Source organism: Glossina fuscipes, unplaced genomic scaffold, assembly GCF_014805625.2.
Source record: "Glossina fuscipes isolate IAEA_lab_2018 unplaced genomic scaffold, Yale_Gfus_2 113, whole genome shotgun sequence".
In the NCBI taxonomy this organism is placed as follows: Eukaryota; Metazoa; Arthropoda; class Insecta; order Diptera; family Glossinidae; genus Glossina; species Glossina fuscipes.
Window position 1 is genome coordinate 1,691,375 of NW_023998456.1, and position 15,966 is coordinate 1,707,340.

Here is a 15,966-nt window from a genome sequence, read left to right on the forward strand (position 1 = left end):
TACATACTTTTCATGTTCTTGAATTTGTATGGAATTTATGGCAATTTTTATCATTTCCGTTTTTTCAAATACCGACAAAGAAAACAGCAGCAGCAGTAGCTGCGGCAGTAGTAGTGAGAGGAGAAAAAGAAATTATGTTTTGTGTGCTTTCATCAGCGTGCTAATATAACGATATTACACAATTTTTTATTTTTGGTTTTCCTTAAAGGTGTGGTTTTTTTTTCACAAAAAGAAAAGTGTGTGGAAGATATTTCAATATAATTTTTTTTTAAATCATTACTCTAAAATAAGTTTTTTTTTCTTAATAAAAAAAAGGAGAAAGTTAAAAAAATTAATTTCAAATACTATGGCCTGGGGTTATTGGAGTGCTACAACGGTCGATCGGGGCCGTTCGCCACGTCGTAATACTCAGTGCACTCCCTTGCCTGTCAATTTGGTGCAGCAAGACGAGGAACCTTGCGTTACTACAAGTGCAACGGCAGGGGCGGCTGGCACGGCGGCGGCAGCAGCTTCAGCTGCTCCCACCACATCCACCACAAACACCAGCAATGCTAACAATACATGTCCTACTACTCCATCGGCTGTTACCACTGTTACTCAATCAAATCTTTGCTACAGTCCCACGTGTCGCAGTCGCTGCATGAGTCCTTGTCCGGGCAGTCCCTGTCCGGGTAGTCCCTGCGGCTCAATAACACCACCGCCACCACCACCTCATCCTTTAACAGCTTCTCAACAGTGTTTGCATTCACATTCCAATAAAAATTGTCCAGCAGCCCAACAAATTTTCTCGGCTAATGATTATCCCTCGCGTCGCCAATCGCTGGATCGTCTTGATAGTCCGCAGGTATGGACTTTTCATAAGGTATTGTTATTAAAATAAAGAAATGATTATCGTTTGCAAAAGTGCAAAGAAAAGAAATGCAAGAAAAACATAGCATATTTTTAGGAGCAATTGATAAATCTGCATCGAAGTAAAAATTGGAAAAAAAACCTATAACGTTATCTCGTTCACTTAAAAGATTGACTAAAGCCAAGTGTTCAAATTTCATATAACGCCGCGACGGGCTATACGAACCTGTAACAAACTTGTTTAGTGTTTGAATTGAACGGCAGTCGTTTTAATCCTGCGATTAACTTAACGTTGTTGACCTTAATAGATAGAAGATCAAATCAAAATGGATTTGAGAAATTATGTTTTTCTTGGGTTTTTTGCACTGCTTTGTCAAATTGAAATTCAAAAATCGATTATTAATTGAAATTGGTCTTCGTTCTACTTTGAACATTTTTTTTAAATTCCGCCAAAATTTTTACGCCTGCTTTTTATTAATGGGACGGAATCAATTCGGTATCTGTCATCATCATGCTTTGAACATCATCCTTCTCTTTCGGTAACGATATTTTATGTTGATAGAGTAAATATTTCGATATACAGGCGAACCAATTATCTGATATTATGTGTCGCGGTGCCGTAGTCTCTTCCATACAATCGGCTAACAATACCTTAACTCGTGGCGTTTCACTGCATAGTCGCAGCGGAAGTGCTCATGGCAGTATACATGGCGGTGGCGGCGGTAGTCATCATGGTAGTCACGGCACTGTCGGTCCCAGCAGTGCTCATGGTTCTATAGGATGTTTACAAGGCAGTACAGGTCACCTGGTCAATGTGGGGCATACCACTAGCAGTGGCAGCGTTGGACTGTTAGCCGGTGCTATAGACACTGGCGATTATGATGTTCCCCATCCCCATCCATATACACATCATTATATGCAAACTTCATCTTCCATAACGCCACCACACTCTACAATGAGTTTAATTGGCTCGAGGCCTGGTTCGGCGGGTCCCTACGGACCGAGTCATGATTCTGGCTCGGATTCTAGTCAAGGTTGTGGTTCGATAATGGCTTCCGGTAGTCATATAGCGCATATGACTACGCATTTAGGCGGTTTGGTCGGTACGTGTCATCATCATTCAACGGTACATAGCAGCGTTGCCAGCGGCGGCGGAGGTTCCGGCTCTTTGGGTCGGTGTTCTAGTCGTTGCCATAATAGTGCTACAGCTGCTACAACCACAATGGATGACACAATTACGGGTGGTGTTGGTACGAGCGGAGGTAGTATTTTCGGTAGTGTAAGTTGTATGGGCTTGGAGCCTATACATCATCGTGGAGCACATCACGGCAGTGCTGGCAGTGGTTTGAATGGTTGTGGCGGCGGTGGCGGTAGCAGTAGTGGCGGTCGCAATAGTTCTTTAAGTACCATACACAACGGCCATGGGCATCATCAGTATCATCATGAATGCATTCATTATGAACGCTTACCTATACCGGTTCCTATACCAACGGTGCCAATACAACAATTGCCATCCGAGGAAGAAATTGAACCGGCTTATGCAACAGGTAGGCACAGTAAACAATAAGAAAAAAAGATAATATTTTTCATCAAAATTTTTCTTAAATTTTTTGTAATTTTTGTTCAATTTACTTTCAATTTATTTAAATAAAATTTTATATCAAAAACTTGTATTTACTTTGTTGTTAATATTCATATTATAAATGAACAAGAGATGATGTTTTTCACACTTTCATAAAGTTTCGTCTTCTCTTTGTATGCGGGTCGGGAGAAAATACTTACGGGCTTATTAAACATTTTTTATTTTTTTATTTGTCTATTTGTCTAATAGTTTTCGTGCATCAAACTTTCTTCGATAGCTCATGATGATAATCATTATCACTGCAAGTTATCGCATTTATTGAGGTTTTTAATTGGACGCTATGGTGTTATATTTTGCATTCTTCGACTATAGGAATTGCAAACGTCTTCGAAGGATGGACGTAAAGTAGATTCTTTTTTTCTTTCTCTACGCATCAGATATCAGATAAAGTACGCGCATAAATTGTAGATTATTCGAGTCGATGTAACTATGCGCGACTGTCTGTCCTTGTGTCCGGGCGGAAAGTCACCCTTGTGCGGAGACCAAATTTCAGAACCGATCTTCGACGCTCACTAATACGATCGCAATAAAAAAGTACGTCTCATAGTATAGGTTAGCCAGCACAAATATTTGTAAAGATCATCTGGAAGATCACAGAAATTGCCTACAAACACGCATACTTCGTTTTTTTTAAATTCTTTTTTAAGTAATCAATTATTCAGGGTAGTTTATCTGTACGTATGAGTAGAGAGTGGTGCTCAGGCAGGTTTATGTATTATGTAAAGGCGAAAAGCGAAGCAGTGAGTAGTGTCCGATTTGAAAGTGAAAACATCTTGAATACTAGGTAATATCATTGCTAGAAGATTATTCCAAAGGCGACCAGACGCGAATGTTCGCCACGTGCCATGTGAGCTGAATTGTTCTATGAAGGGATTTTATTGATGGCCAAATCTCTTTCATTTCTATGGAACACTTGCCCTCCATATATACGTACATAAGAAACCATCTAGAATATAAAATACTTTCTACTCTGTTAAAAGTAAACTGTAAGAATGATCCGAATCGGCCTTTGGTCTGGCGCAATATTTAGGTTTGAACTGGTGGACAGTATTCATCATTCCATGTCGTCAGCATGAACATTTAAGACTTTCTCTTATGCTTTTTTAACGGCAATGCTTCATGTCATTATACTATGATAGAGATATGTATTATTTAATTAAAGTGATATAAAATTAATCCGCATCAATTTTTTCAAGTTTTATTAGACGTACAGTACAAAGAGATTTGTTTCTTCACGTTCCTAATAATAGTTTTAATTGTTTTCATTTGTCTTTCAATATCACCCACTTTACGGTTTGTATAGATAAGCAAAATATAAACACTGTAGACAGTTGCAGATGTTGTTGTTGATGATGTTGTTGCTGTTGTTTGTGTTGTTGTTCTTATCATGATAAATCCAAGTAATGAAGCCAAAGCGTTTCACTCACTAATCTTATCTCAAAAGTTTATACCACATTTATTTTTAATTTTTATATATAAAACCAAAGATAAAACCGTTAGTAATGTCGTCATTATTGGATATGCTGAATAAGTTTGTGTACATATATACGTATAAGGCAAACTAAATGTTTGAGCACTGCAGGGTACACAGTATATTTCTAAATCCCTAATAAAACGGTTTAGTGCTGCGTATGAAATAATTATAGAAAAAAAAAATTAAATTTTTTTTTTTAGATTTTTGAAAATGGAACACAATGATGACAACGCATGTTATAGAGAATATTTTTGTAAAAAGTAAATTAATTGTTATTGTTAATAAATAATAATAATAAAATTTTGTGGGAAATTCTTATCATAATATTACTGAGGACAAAAAGTAACAGGACTGCATTTTTTCAAAATTCCCACGCTATGATATCGATGTATGCATACTTTTTTGGTCGGTTGTGAAGAGCTGACATAAATTTCAAGACATGTGCCCGCCCCTTTGAACAGGCACTAGCAGTGTGTTCTTTTTATTTAAGCAAGCTCTTGTTGTCAGCGATTTTTGAAATGAAAAACTCTCTTGAGAAAAAAGTTTGCATCAAGTTTTGTCAAAAAATTTAATGAATTAAAAATGTTACAAAAATTTTATGGTGATGGGTGCTTATCAAAATCACAATTTTTTAAGTGTTATAAACCATTTAATTGGGGTCGTGAGATAGTTGAAGACCAATTTCGTTCAGCGAGATCATCAATCTCAAGTACTCATGAAAACAATAACAAAATCAAAGAGGTTTTACTTGCCAATCGTCGATTGACCCCAGGAGTCCTTGCTTAAATATTGTTGATATGTGAAGGACGATTCGCCCTTGTCTCATGTGTCTTCCCGTCTGGTTCCAAAAATTTTGAATTTATTTGAAAAACAACGACGTGTTTAAGTGTCAAAGGCAATACTTGGGAGTTATGCTTACGACTCGAAAACTGCTTAATGCTCTAGTGAATATCGTGTTACAGATGGACCAAAAAATCCTTTGCTGCCAAGAAGATTGTTTAAATAAACTAATTACTACTTATTAAACTCACGGAACAATTACGTCAGCTGTTCACAACAGTCATATCAACCTACCAAGAAAATGTATACATCGTAGCGCGAGTATTTTATAATTAGTATTAAAAGAAGTAAGAAAATTATAGACGGTCAAGGCCGATCTTTAAATACCTTACGCCATTTTGCCTGGTAAAATTTTTCGCTTGTCTCGGTAATAATACATCCAAGATGACTCCCTGCTTTCCTGCATATGCATAGTGTTCATGAAAGTCTGCATAATGGAGGACGCCCCAAACGTCATATAGCGCGACTCAAATTTAACAATCCTAATTTACTTGGAGGGGCTTCCTTGTCATGATAACCCTTACAAGTGTTTTAAATTTTAAAAAATACAACCGTGTAATCCCACTTCACTACTACTACTTTTTTTGCCAAAATATCTCTTATGAATGAGGTTTCATCATAAAATATTACAAATTAAAGCTTTCTCATGAGAAACTTTATATGGGATGACATCCAAAAAGTAGACCCATGCGGTTCAAATTTGGTCCACTTCATTTTTATGTCAAATTAACAATAAAACATTAACAATAATGGTTTACGTTTCGTGAGGATCCTTTGGCTCAATTTGGTAATTTCAGTCCAAATTCGGTAAGATCGATTTCTTTGGCAAAGTACTATTATGAACCAATTTTCACTATGAAATATTGAAGATTACACTTTTTTATCATATAAAGATTCAATTTTCGTGGGATGGGTTATATGAGAGGGGGTCCAGAAAATATTACTGTTCAGTGTCTTTTGCCTTTTCAGAACAAGGGCATTACATGTGGTGTGGGCGGAAAAATGGGCCGATCCAAACAATTTTCAATAGGGTTTGTTCTTGAGGCAAAGCACGTCAGGGTATCAAATCTCATGAAAATATCTCAAAAATTGCGATCTGCAGGTGGAACACTAGGACACAATCGGACAGACGGACAAACAGATAAGCAAGTCTAAATCGATTTAAAAAAATTATTCCGAGTCGACCGGTATAATAATAAAAGGGCAGATCTATCTTAAGCCCTTTTGCATGTTACATGCGACCGCACAAACCTAATCCATCCTGTATCACAAGTGGTGTAGGGTATAAGAATAAACTCTAATTATGTTTTGTCCACAATGTATTGTGGCCTTTAATATTCCTTGATTTTATGCAGTTTTTTCGTTACACAATTTGCTTAATTAATATCAATAAAACCCATATTCCGTCGCCTATCTAAAAGAAAAAAAAAAAAAGAAAGGGAAACAAAAAAATCAATTATTCTAAATTATAATTTTAGATTACGAGACACAAAGTTTATTGCAAGGCATCTGCATAACAAATTGAGTTTTTCTTTATATAAAGCACTTTTGTGTTTGTTCGCCTGTATTTGAAAAATAACGGCGCTTATAAAAGTAATAGAACATTTTTATTTATTTATTTATTTTTTTTTTTGCGCATTTGTCTCTACGCGTTAATGTCTGTGTTCCACATTTTGTATTGTATTGCTTTTTGTTATTTATTATTGTATTGGTCAATTTATTTGACAACACAACAACCACTCAATAATTATTCTTTAGTTTATATCAAAATTAACTGTAACACATATACATTCTCCTTCTCTTTCTCGATACGACTGCGGATGAATATTCGTGTTCATATTTGTTTTTATTTTTTTTTCTCATTTGTCTTTCGTTAATATTGTATTATATTTGGTTTTCTTGGTATCTCAAGTGTGCCCTCATCATCATCATCATCATCGTCGTCGTCATCATCGTTATCGTTGTACTTGTCATTGCTATAATATAAGAATGCTTAATAGTGTTTCCTATCGATAAATTAGTTGCTTTGAATTTTCTTAAAGGCAAACATTGAGTTTCTTTTTTGTCGTCAGTCAGTCAGTCAGTCAGTCATCGCTTTAAAGTGCTTCTGTTGTCTTGCGTTTTGTTTTCTTTTTTGGTTTTTTTTTTTGTTTATTTTTTGCATTGAAATTATTGCAAAAAAATTAATAAATATTTTCAAAGACAATTTCTGTCATGTAACTAACTGTTAGAAGACTCTTTTTTATAAGTGATTTAAAATAACAATTTTTTTTGAAATATATATTATAAAAGTGTTTACTTATTACACATACTCTTATGCTTTTCTGTATGTTATTAACGGTATTTATGTAAATAGCTGTGCTAATTACAAGACAATATATTAAATCGTGATTATTTGGAGCGGCATCTGCGAAGCAGCCTCTGTTTATGGCGTGCAGACATCTTCGTTTTTTATGAGTGGCGGTGCTGGTTGTTAGTATTGATATAATTTCCATGACCATCGCTAGGTGATAATGAAGCCTTAGAGTCACTTTCCACGCGTACTCACTCTCTGCGAAATTATTGTATCGCATCTTAATTAATTTCGGAACAAGTTAACTGTAATTTTTGCTCAATGTAAAGTTCGCCAATGATCTCATCATGTCCCTCAATTTTATGACACGGTTGCTATTGAAAGTTTTAAGCTCACGAATTTAACAAAGAGGAAGAAACTTTAACATATGAATGTATGTGGTCTGGCGGTATGCCTACCAGGTTCATGCATACAATTTTCAAACTAAAAGTATTCCGAAAATAGATGATTTTCGATTTCTGAAGGTTAGGTCAGCTGAGCTCACAATTGCAGCTTGGTTTACTATACGGTCTTAATTCATGTTTTTGTGGCATCATTGATAAGTCAGAGAGGATGAGCAGAACGTGAGGATAGGATGAGACAGCAAGCAGCATTACGGATCATTTTTTCTTTACTTAACTTAAATACATGAATGAAGAAAACAATCAGGGTCGAAACATCTTTACAGGCCTCCAAGAAGAACTGCCAAGGTCATGTTACATTAGAGATCTAATTATATATATAAACCGATGACCGCTGCTTACATCTCGAGTCTACCATGTTAGACTTCATTTTTATCGTAACAACTATCATGTCTTTTCGAATTTTGCAAGGAGCATGCAACTTGCTAGCAAACGTACTAAGGCTGATTATCGCTAGATAAGAAAATCACAATTGCTGTACAAGAGTACTTGAGCAAGGGAGAAAAGCGAAATCAGTGTAGAAAAACTATTTGGAAAACATTAGTTTATAAGTTGTGTTATGAGGAAAGGGTCTTTTTTAATCTGAGACTTTGTTTCGCCCTCAAGCAAAAAATTGTGTAAGGTACGATCTCCCAATTATCGATCACATATTTTAAAATATTCAGCAGGAATTGGACACCCTGCCATCGGTTAGCTTTGCAACTGACAAGAAAGTTATAGTGAATCGAATCGTAAAGCTACTTATAGTTCCATGTAGTTACGATGAGAATTAATATGAACAGATAAAGAACTTAAAAAATTGTAATCGAGCTTAATAAATGACTTTAAGCCTGTATATGGAAGTAACGAAATATTTCGACCGCACAATTCTAACACTGACCGTTTAAGTTGTCGGAGGATAAATTTTTATTAAACGAATGTCAACGATGGATTCTAAACCTTATTTGGCAGTGGTTTTGTGTGGATCACACTCATTTTTATACCGTACAGAACTTGCGGTGCAACGGTTTATTGGAGCTTCTGCGGATATCCGTGAGAAATACCCACCTTTTCTTATGCCGAGAAAATAATTCTGAATCGATCTAAGCTTGTTTGTCCATTTGTCTGTCTTTTATGCTTGCGTTCAACCTATAGACCGTAATTTTTGAGATAATTGGATAAAATTTGCTGGACAAAAGTGTTTTGACCCAAAGACGAACGCTGTTGAAAGTGCTTTCGCATTGGACCTTTTTCTCGACCACCTCGCAGAAAAATCCTTATTTTGAAAAGTCGTTGTATGAATAACTCTAGGATGATGTAGGGTATTTAATGGTGGACTGTGGCTTAGTATAGTGTTTTTACTTGTTTCTTTGATTATTTTCATGGCCATAGATAATGGCTCGCATTTATGAGCCATCAACTAAGTCAGTCAGCTTCCCATCCCTAATTATGCATAAATAAATGACAAGCTCATGATCAGACTGAAAGACGTGTCTACTGATATAGCTAGATAGGCGCAGAAGTTCACCCTGATCGAAACATACGTATGACTTGATATCATAGAGTGAGGAGTATATACACTATAACTCCATACGCGTTGCCTTCGTGTCTTTTCTTTTGTTTTCCTTCTTGACTTAAGGATTTGAACGCAAGTTCAGCAGATGTAGGTTGACTTAATTTGTAATAATTACTAATCCACATGTTTTTCCTCTGTTGGCCCGGTATGGATTGCCGTTTAGGTCTTTAGCGATTTTGCTTTGAAATTACGCTTAAATTGACATTGATTTAAACAGAAGTCTAGCATACATATCTGCATAATTGATTTGACTTTTGCCCTTGACCAATACAATCTACTGATAACATGTAAATTGTACTGCAAATGATTTTCCCTGTATTTTACAATTCAGTGAAGGAGAAATTGTATTCGCTTTTAAACGAATCTCTTACTATTCTATCTTTCGAACTGCTTTAGATGCTATTCAATAAGCGGAAGCAACGAAAATTTTTAAGAAAATTACAACTGCAACGTGTCTTATGAGCGGAACGATCTGTTATTCAACTATCACATAAAATATAAACCAATATCGCTCTTGTATCCTGTAGCATAAAGTGCAAAAGTTAACTAAACACATACTTACAAGCAAGTAAAAACACTATAGAGGGACTCGGCCCATCATCAAATACCCTACCCAGCTTCGCATAATACAGCTATTCATATAAGGACTTTTCAATATGAGGTGTTATATGGGAAATGGTCGAAAAGGTGATGCGTTTCGAAACATTTTCAATAGCGTTTGTCCTTGGGCTGAAATATATCTGTGTACCAAATGTCATCAAAAAATCTTAAAAATTGCAGATTGTAGTTTGAACGCAAGATAACAAGTCGGACAGACGGACAGACAAGCTCAAATCTATTCAGAGAATGCTTCTGAATCGACGTGTGTAATAAAAGGCGGGTTTATCTAGAGTCCTTCTGAACGTTGCATATATCTGTACAAAGATTTTCAGCGAAAATTCAAAGTTTGCCGGTTGAATCGGTCTGTCTGAACCGGTTCATTGGCTCAAGTCGATTTTTAGTGTACTCCATTCTATTACCTAACTAACGAATAGTTAGCTAATATGTTCAGTTAGTGAATGAAAAACCAATGAACCGCAAGACACAATGAAAAAAGATATTTGCAGTTTTTTCAAGCATACGCAAAGTTGAGATCAGTGGTGTTTAAAACAGTCTAAAATAATCTTATCTCGTGGATCAGTTTTGGTGTTCAAGCATTTTTCATTCTCAGTTAATATTTATTAACACATTTTCTTTGTAATTTCCATTTCATTCGACTTTATTAATTAAAATATTCTTTCGCTTCCAGTATTTCCCAATGTTCCTGCAGCACCTGGTCTGTTGTGTGATGGCGAAGATCGTAAGTTTTCACGTTTTTCTTAACTATTTAATGAGTTCTTTTAACAATTGGAAATAATCTCCTCCTAGGTAGCATTTATAGACGTGGAGCGCGTAGATGGCGTAAATTGTATCGTGTCAATGGTCATATATTCCAAGCTAAACGTTTTAACAGGGTAGGAAACATTTTCATTTGTTAATTTTTAATATGATTTGTAATTTGTTCTTTTGTAGCGCGCTTTTTGCGCTTACTGTCAGGATCGGATTTGGGGTCTGGGACGTCAAGGTTTCAAGTGCATACAGTGTAAGCTGTTGGTGCATAAAAAATGTCATAAATTAGTTAAGAAACCCTGCTCCAATGAGCATGTTGAGTCGTTGGTACCCAAAGGCTCTGAAGATGACTTTGCAGAGCAATTGCCTCAAATGCCGCCACCTATACCCGACTATCCGCCCATGCATCATCAAGTCGACGATTCTTGTATGTCATCTGACCACGAATTGGTATCGGCTTCTACTAGTGGTGCTCATATGGCGCAGAAAGATGAAATTGAAATGGGCGCGCAACGTCAATTTTCTTTAGATGATTTCGAACTGATACGAGTAATTGGTCGTGGCAGTTATGCTAAAGTTTTAATGGTAGAGTTGAAAAAAACTCGACGCATCTATGCTATGAAGGTGATTAAGAAAGCTTTGGTTACCGATGATGAGGACATTGATTGGGTGCAAACGGAGAAACATGTGTTCGAGACAGCCTCAAATCATCCATTTTTGGTTGGTTTGCATTCGTGCTTCCAAACACCGTCACGCCTGTTCTTCGTTATTGAATTTGTACGTGGTGGCGATCTAATGTATCACATGCAAAGGCAAAGGCGTCTGCCGGAAGAGCATGCCCGATTCTATGCAGCCGAAATTAGCTTAGCTTTGAATTTCTTGCATGAAAAAGGTATTATTTATCGTGATTTAAAATTAGATAATGTTCTGCTAGATCACGAGGGTCACATAAAGTTAACTGATTACGGGATGTGCAAGGAAGGTATACGCCCCGGTGATACTACCTCCACGTTCTGCGGTACGCCCAATTACATAGCACCCGAAATTCTTAGAGGCGAAGATTATGGTTTCTCAGTAGATTGGTGGGCGTTGGGTGTATTGTTATATGAAATGTTGGCAGGCCGCAGTCCTTTCGACATAGCCGGCGCATCAGAAAATCCAGATCAGGTAAAAGTAAACTTTTCAATTGATTTAATTAATAGAATAGTAAATTGTTGAATTGGTTCCGCAAAGAAAGACTTTAGATGCAGTTAGTTACCTATTATTCAAGAATAATCAGATTTTGCCAAACGTAACAAATTTAATAAAAAAAAAAAAAACTATCTGTGGATTTATTTTATCCTTAAAAAGTCTTGAATAAGTCTTCACTGATATTTTAATTGTTGGAAAAGCGCCAAAAACACCCTTCTAACGAACACTAGTAATTTATTGAGAAATATAACTTTGTTGAAAAATCGAAAAAGTCCTCACAAATATTTTAGTAGAATAAAATTCAAGGATCACTAATCAAAACAACATATCTTCCATGTAGAGTAGCGCACTCTGGGTTTGTTTTTTTTACAGCCACATGAGGAAATGCCATTATCCCAGTGTACGCAGGAGTGTAGGCGATCATTTGACGATAGTTTAAACGAAATTTTTAGGTTATTTTGTAAGGTTTTAAAGGGAATTCAAAAGATCTTTGGAACAGTGAAAAACTGTTATCTGTTGTTGCGGATGTTATTCAAGTTTGGATTAAAAATATCACTTAAGTTTTGTGTAATATGTAAAATGCTCTTATCCGCCTGTATTTGAAACACTTTCTGCGGTTAGTCTATACAGATCTATCAAAGTTTTGCTTTAATTATTGTATATTGAAGAAATTTTAAATATTTACTTTAAAACATTGCTTGCAGAATACCGAGGATTATCTATTCCAAGTGATTTTGGAAAAGACCATACGTATACCCCGTTCATTGAGTGTTAGGGCTGCTTCGGTCTTAAAAGGTTTCTTAAATAAAAACCCAGCCGATCGTTTAGGCTGTCATCGAGAAACTGCTTTCATGGATATTAAAAATCATCCATTCTTCAAAGTAATCGATTGGGAAATGGTAAGTTTGTCGCTTCAATTAACACATTGTGTTAATTTGTAGAAAAACAATTGAAATAATGAAGAATATTCTTAAAAAATAACTAAAAGTGAAATTTTGATGATTATTTTCTATAAAAATATCTAAATGTGAAAATCCTCCTCCTTCTCTAACTGTTATAAAAATATTGAAAAAAAAAAAAAACATCAAAAATTACTCAAAATATATAAGATTGCACGTAAGGAAGTACAACCGCCTTTTATACCTATTATCGATCCTGGCGATCCATTCATGACAACAAATTTTGACATTCAATTTACCAGAGAACCGGCTGAATTGACGCCAGATGATCCGTAAGTTTTTACTAACTAAATATTAGATAATCTGTGTAGCGGAATTTTTATTAGGCTTTAAATGTCTTGTTGTTTCCCGAAATGCCTCAAAAGAAGACAATAATTGTTTGCTTTGTATTTATAGAATAAAAGATTATTGAGAATAAATTCCTATCGTTTTTTCCGCGTATCCGCAACCAACCAAGCGAAGGATAACATTTAATACGAAAATTTCAATAAAAAATTCTGACATATGTTTCAGAAAGAACTTTATCCGCAACTGCGACAGTAATAGCAGCAGCAGTAGCAGCAGCATTTGTTTTCTAAGCTAATGTTTTATAGGAATAGAAAGGAAAGGAGATGAACGGCAAATGCAATTTTTTCTTATTGTCTTGGAAAGTCGGGGTTAATGAAGTGCATGGACACATAAGGCGTATATGTAACGTGTTGGTACTCCCATCCTTGGGTAATTTGCACAAAAAAAAAAAAAAAAAAAAATTAAAATAAGGTACAAATAACATGAAGTCATAGTCCTGAGAAAGTTTCCGTTTGTTTGTTTTGAAAACGAACGTGGAAGTCTATGCAAGGCAAATACTAACTTGCATGCGTAATTAAATATATACACATGTATATAAATAAAAAGAAATATTAAAGATAAACATTTTTCTTGACCTTGGTTGGAGGATACAGAAGGATATTTTTTATATTAATTTTCTTACGATGAAAAGCATGTTTTTGAAATAGCCTCCTGGTATTACATAACCTCAACTACTTATGATAATTGTTAAGGCCGCTCTCATTACTTCTCTGTGTAACCAATGATAATAACGGTATGTTTTTGTATTCAAACTCATACGTAGGCAAATCATATCCTTCTAAGCTCTTCTCTCTCGCTCTTTTTTTTTTTTTTCTCTTTTTTGGAACCAACAGTATGTAAGCCTTCATGTGCATATCAGGGTAATAAATGACATGAGGATTTAATAATATTAAGAATTTCAAAAAATAAAACGGAAATATTCGTCTTGAGGCAAAGACAAAATCGTTGAGTTATTAGATGACTGATTGGGATCATCTTGAATGCGTTCCAGTTGAATTCGAAAGGAAAACTACTGTAGAATGTATAGAGAGAATGCGTGCATTCTACTGGATTTGATTCAAAAATTTCTCCAACTGTGATAATTCCAACCGCCAAGCGTTAGAACAGAAGGCCATAAATAATTATGTTACTGCAACTTTGAGCGGATTTTTGATGGATAGTTGGGTATTACTAAACTTTTCATAGAAATCTGGGAAAGAATGCAAGTTGTCAATATGATAAGAAAATCGTTATTATAAATCACATCACAGAAAGACCCGTCTTTTATTGTGTCGACCGATTCAGAACCACTTTCTGGGTGACTTTATGAATTGATCAAAGCCCGTCTGTCCGTCTTGCAGATCTCATTTTTTGTTTTATATTGATGAAATTTGGTACATTTCTGCAATGAGGCTATTAAAAATGCTTGGGATCAGACCACTTTTTCCACCATTTTCCTTATGAAATCCTACTTTCAAAAGTGTTACGTGGATAAACGTATTCAAAGAAGTGGTCTAGGATATCTATTGGTGGGACATGGACCACTCTAGGGTTTGCACTTATTGTTCTCTTCTTTTTTTCCGATTTTATTGGCTGCAACAGACCGTGCAAGCTGAAGCTATTAACTGAGAAGCCATATAGTAAAAGGAAACTCCGGACGTACAGACTGATGGATGAAAAGGCACACGAAAAGTGTTTGGTTGTAGAACTCTCATTCTAATCGGAAAAATGTATACTTCAAGAGCCTCGTAGTAACGAGGATGGCAAATCTAATGCGGTATTTCTACCTTTGACTTTTCGTCGTCACAAAATTTATAATCAGTTTTCTTTCAATAAAAACTTTGTTTGATTATTCTTCATTCTATTCTTGATACGGAGGAATTTTTGGCTCTAAGTCGAAGCAAAAGATCTCGCCTAGCAATTCAATGGTCTGGGGTTCGAACGTCAAGTGTGGTTGAGTTTTCAATAAGGTCGTTAGCCTTAGACGCTTTTGCTTTGAAACCTTAGACTGGCGAAATTAATTGTAATAATAGTAATAATAATAATAATAACAAGAAGAAAAAGCATACTCATGCAATTATAATAACACATTTATTATCTCTGATGGAAGCAAGTCTTAACATACTACATACTTTCAATTCTACTGCTGCTTTAGCTTAAAGTTTCTTTTGTTCTTTTTCTGTACATTATCATAAATTACGAGATATAATTTGATATAAATGTTATCATATAATTGAATAATCATCATTTTTTCACTAAAAAAAAAACAGATGACATTTTTTTTATGATATTTTGATTATTTTTACACAATTGCTATTCATATTATTATGATTTGAAATCATTTTCTAACCATGACTTTCTGCTAACTTTCATGCATGTTTGTTAAAATATACTTTAGCTTGCGTATAAGCAAGTAACGCCACCTTTTAAGCCACGTTTAGATTCAGATCGTGATTTGGCCAATTTCCCACCAGAATTTACCGGCGAAGCGGTACAATTAACTCCAGATGATGAGTAAGTTTTCGCCTGTCTTTCTTATATTTCCTTATATATCGCCTTTTTACTGTTTATCGTTTCCAAAGATTGTTCAAAATTTTACATAAATTCGACAATATTCTTTCAATATATTTTTATTCAATATTTTATTTTTCAATTTTTAGTCGGGTTATCGATAGCATCGATCAATCGGAATTTGAGGGTTTCGAATATGTAAATCCATTGCTTATGTCGTTAGAAGACGAAGTCTGACATCACGAGTTCTGCGATTTACATCCTTATAATATGCGTGTAAGGAAAAAGTGTTCATTTATTTTATGAATATAGAAAAAATTTTTAATAATTTTTTTGTTTTCAATCGTTATCAGCTTTATGGCGAAGATTCAAGTGACTATGATTCAGTTGCTGATGATTTAAATTTATTACAATTAAATGCTCCTAATAATAATTTAATTACAACAAATACTTATGCTAATGATCAACATCATCAATATCATCATGAACATCAACA

The 15,966-nt window shown here is 35.1% G+C and overlaps 1 protein-coding gene across 9 annotated transcripts in view; it reads left to right on the forward strand.

Moving 5' to 3' along the window:
* Window positions 1–15,960, forward strand: part of LOC119639689 (atypical protein kinase C) — a 30,832-nt gene extending 14,872 nt beyond the window's left edge. The window contains exons 2-10 of one of the 9 annotated variants that reach the window (XM_038037246.1): window positions 316–862; window positions 1,412–2,396; window positions 10,403–10,453; window positions 10,522–10,607; window positions 10,666–11,649; window positions 12,378–12,572; window positions 12,783–12,904; window positions 15,620–15,746; window positions 15,824–15,960. In XM_038037246.1, the coding sequence (XP_037893174.1) occupies window positions 347–862; window positions 1,412–2,396; window positions 10,403–10,453; window positions 10,522–10,607; window positions 10,666–11,649; window positions 12,378–12,572; window positions 12,783–12,904; window positions 15,620–15,707 (3,027 nt within the window). In that variant the 5' untranslated portion in view covers window positions 316–346 and the 3' untranslated portion in view covers window positions 15,708–15,746; window positions 15,824–15,960. Of the gene's footprint in view, window positions 1–272; window positions 863–1,411; window positions 2,397–10,402; window positions 10,454–10,521; window positions 10,608–10,665; window positions 11,650–12,377; window positions 12,573–12,782; window positions 12,905–15,357; window positions 15,474–15,619; window positions 15,747–15,823 lie in introns of those variants that run through there. The other 8 variants (XM_038037247.1, XM_038037248.1, XM_038037249.1 and 5 more) reach the window with 8 other exon arrangements.
* Window positions 15,961–15,966: the final 6 nt, after the last annotated feature.